The sequence below is a fragment of the Mandrillus leucophaeus genome, unplaced genomic scaffold, assembly GCF_000951045.1.
Source record: "Mandrillus leucophaeus isolate KB7577 unplaced genomic scaffold, Mleu.le_1.0 Scaffold305, whole genome shotgun sequence".
NCBI classification, from domain to species: Eukaryota; Metazoa; Chordata; class Mammalia; order Primates; family Cercopithecidae; genus Mandrillus; species Mandrillus leucophaeus.
This window is the reverse complement of record NW_012103199.1, coordinates 1659779-1662829: the sequence shown is the minus strand read 5'-3', so window position 1 is coordinate 1662829 and position 3051 is coordinate 1659779. Positions and strand designations below refer to the sequence as shown.

General features: G+C 56.7%; 1 protein-coding gene across 1 annotated transcript in view; it reads left to right on the top strand.

The window, feature by feature from the left end:
• Positions 1-3051, top strand: part of LOC105544684 (ATPase family AAA domain-containing protein 3C-like) — a 25174-nt gene that overhangs the window by 17801 nt on the left and 4322 nt on the right. Inside the window, 2 exon segments of the mRNA XM_011987258.1 lie at positions 779-847; positions 849-882. Of these exon segments, the coding sequence (XP_011842648.1) occupies positions 779-847; positions 849-882 (103 nt within the window).

Here is a 3051-nt window from a genome sequence, read left to right as displayed (position 1 = left end):
CCTCCAGCTGCCACGCCTGGCCCTGGAGCCTCATGGTGTGGGGCGCGGCTCCGGCTGCACTTGTACCCTGAGGCCTTCAGGCTCCCTGTCGCTGGCGGTGGGTGCAGCAGGCACGGTGGGCAGAGGCCTCCAGGTGATGACAGGCCCTGGGGCTGCACGCCGGCTGCCTCCGGAACACTCCAGATGAGCAGAGGCTGCTCCACCTCTTGGCATCTCCAGGTCTCGGGTTTCTGAGTCCTTCTGTGCACCTGACCTAAATTCCTGCTGTGTCTAGTGACAGCAAAAGCCGCTCTGTTCCAAAGAGAGCCTGGTTCCCCCTGCCGACCCCTCCGCGGCTGCCTGCTCCATGCTAGCCCAGCTGTCCCGGCCTCAGTTTCCCTTTGGCCCTTCCCCGCGCTGGGCACACCCACTCCCACGGCTGCTCGTAGCCCTGGCACCATGACTTGGCTTCTGTGGCCTCCAGGGAGCTGCTTTTGCTGGAAGTCAGGGCTCTGCCACTGCCACTGTAAGGGCCATGCGCCTTGTGGGTGCTGAATGGGCAGGTGAGGGCAGGGCTGGTGTGAAGAGGGGGTGCGGCCATCTCCAGGCCCCACAGCAGTTGCCACCTCTCTGCTCAGCCCAGACCTGGTTTGCATCATGGAGAGGGTGGAGTTTGGCTGTCACAGGAAGAGAGTCCCTCCCAAGGGGACATCTGGCATGGGTGCCCGCCTGGCTGCCTGTCTTCCAGCCCCCACCTCGTGGCTGCCTTGGCCGGCCCACTTGGGAACTCCCTCTCCAGGCGCCTGAAGCTGGCCCAGTTTGACTATGGGAGGAAGTGGGAGGAGATCGCTGAGCTGACGGAGCACATGTCGGGAGATCGCACAGCTGGTTCAGTCCTGGCAGGTGAGTCGGGCTAGGGCACACCCACCCAGACGGGAGCCCAACTGCTGTGGAGACGCCCGGTTGTGCCTGTCCCAGCACCAGTGTCACACAGCAGCTTTTGTTGAGGGGTTTTCGGCGCACAGACGTGACACGGGGCACTTGCCCCAGTCGGCCACTCCACACACTGGCACGCCCCTGCTCCTGCCCTCGGAAGGGTGGGGCCTGTCCGTGGCTGACGGTCACAGGTCAGGGAGCGCGTCCGGCATCCTAGTATCCGGGCTCTGCCAGGTGGGCCGGGAGGCTTTCCATGCTCAACTTGGCAGACGGGCACCCCCTGGTGTGAATGGTCATCAGGACAGGCCCCGCCTGAGTTTGGTGGTGGGGCTGGAGGGATGTTGTGTTTCCTGGACCACGTCCGTTGCCTTGGTCCTGCTTGACGGGCTCAGACACATGGGCAGGAGTGACCTCTGACCTCTGATTGTCCCACAGCCGGCTGCTCCTTGGAGGACCCCTCCTGCAGCTCTGTGGCTGCTGCAGGGACGGGGAGCCGGGACTCAGAGCAGTGTGGGCGTGGCCATCCGGAAAGCTTTGATCTTTGGGGGTTGCTGGAAAAGCAAAACCAGGTCTGTGGGGCTGAAGGCACCAAGGGCATGCACAGGCATCGCTGCCTCTGGGGTCTGCAGAGTCTGTGTGACAACCTTGTCACTCCACCTAGCAGCGCTTTGGTGTGTGACAGGTTCATGAAGTAGCCAGTTACCTTGATTTGAACGTTGGAGCCGGGGTCTCTAGGGGCTGTATTAGTCAGTACAGGCTGGGTTATGCCGCTGTGACAAAGAGCCTCAGATCTCAAACCCCATCCTTGTGGGTCAGCTGAGGTCTGTGTTCCAGGCCGTCCCCACTTGGGACCAGGTCTCTTTCCACAACTAAGCAAGCAGAGGTCAGGCGTGGTGGTGGCTCACGCTTGTTTTCCCGGCATTTGGGGAGGTCAAGTCAGCCAGATTATTTGAAGTCAGGAGTTCAGGACCAGCCTGGAAAGCAAGGGGAGACCCCATCTCTACAAAAAATAAAAATATTAGCCGGACCCAATGGTGCACGCCTGTAATGCCATCTGCTTGGGAGGCTGAGGTGGGAGGATCACTTGAACCTGGGAGGTGGAGGTTGCAGTGAGCCGAGTTCGTGCCTGAACAACAGAGAGACTCCGTCTCAAAAAAAGAACAAAAAACAAAAAACAAAAACCCAGGAGTGTGGTTGGCTACTGAGCCTGCCCTAACCACTGGGGTGTGTGTCCCCATAGCTCTGAAGGCAGAGGCCCAAGGTCAGGGTGCCTGCTCAGTCCCCACCCCCGTGCAGTGTTCTTTGCTGGATACTCATGTGGCAGCGAGAGCAACTCGGCTCTCTGGTGTCCCTTATAAGGATGCTCATCCCGCGCCGCTCACAGTCGTGGTGGGGAGCCACCGTGCCCAACCCCACACTTGGTCCTTCAACAGTTGTGTTTTTTGTGCTGGGCACTTTGGCTCACACTTGTAATCCCAGGACTTTGAGAGACCGAGGTAAGTGGATTGCCTGAACCACCACGCCTGGCTAATGTTTGTATTTTTAGTAGAGATGATGTTTCACCATGTTGTCCAGACTGGTCTTGAACTCCTGACATGAGCTAATCCATCTGCCTCAGCCTCCCAAAGGGCTGGGATTCAGACGTGGGCCACCGCGTCCGGCCAGTTTTCATTGTACAAGTCTTTCACCTTCTTGGTTAAGTGAATTTCCAAGTATTTTATTCTTTCCGCTGCTATTGTAAATGGAAATGGTTTCATAATTCCCCGTTCAGATTATTCACTGTTGGGATGTAGAACTGAAGCTTTCTTTGCTGTTGGTTTTGTATCCTGTAAGTTTGCTGATGTCACGGCGTTTTTTCTTCCAATATGGATTCTAGGACTTTCCACATATAAGATTATTTCATCTGAGAACAGGTGATTTTCCCTTTCCCTTTTCAGTTTGGATGACTTTTCTTTTTCTTGTCTAATTGCTCTGGCCAGAGCTTCCAGTGGTGTGTGGAATAGAAGCGGTAAAGCATTCTTGCCTGGTTCCTTACCTCAGAGGAAAAGCTTTGTTTCCACCACTGAGTATGTCACCTATGGGCTTGTGATATGTGGCTTTCATTGTGTTTAGGGCGTATCCTTCAATTCTTGGTTT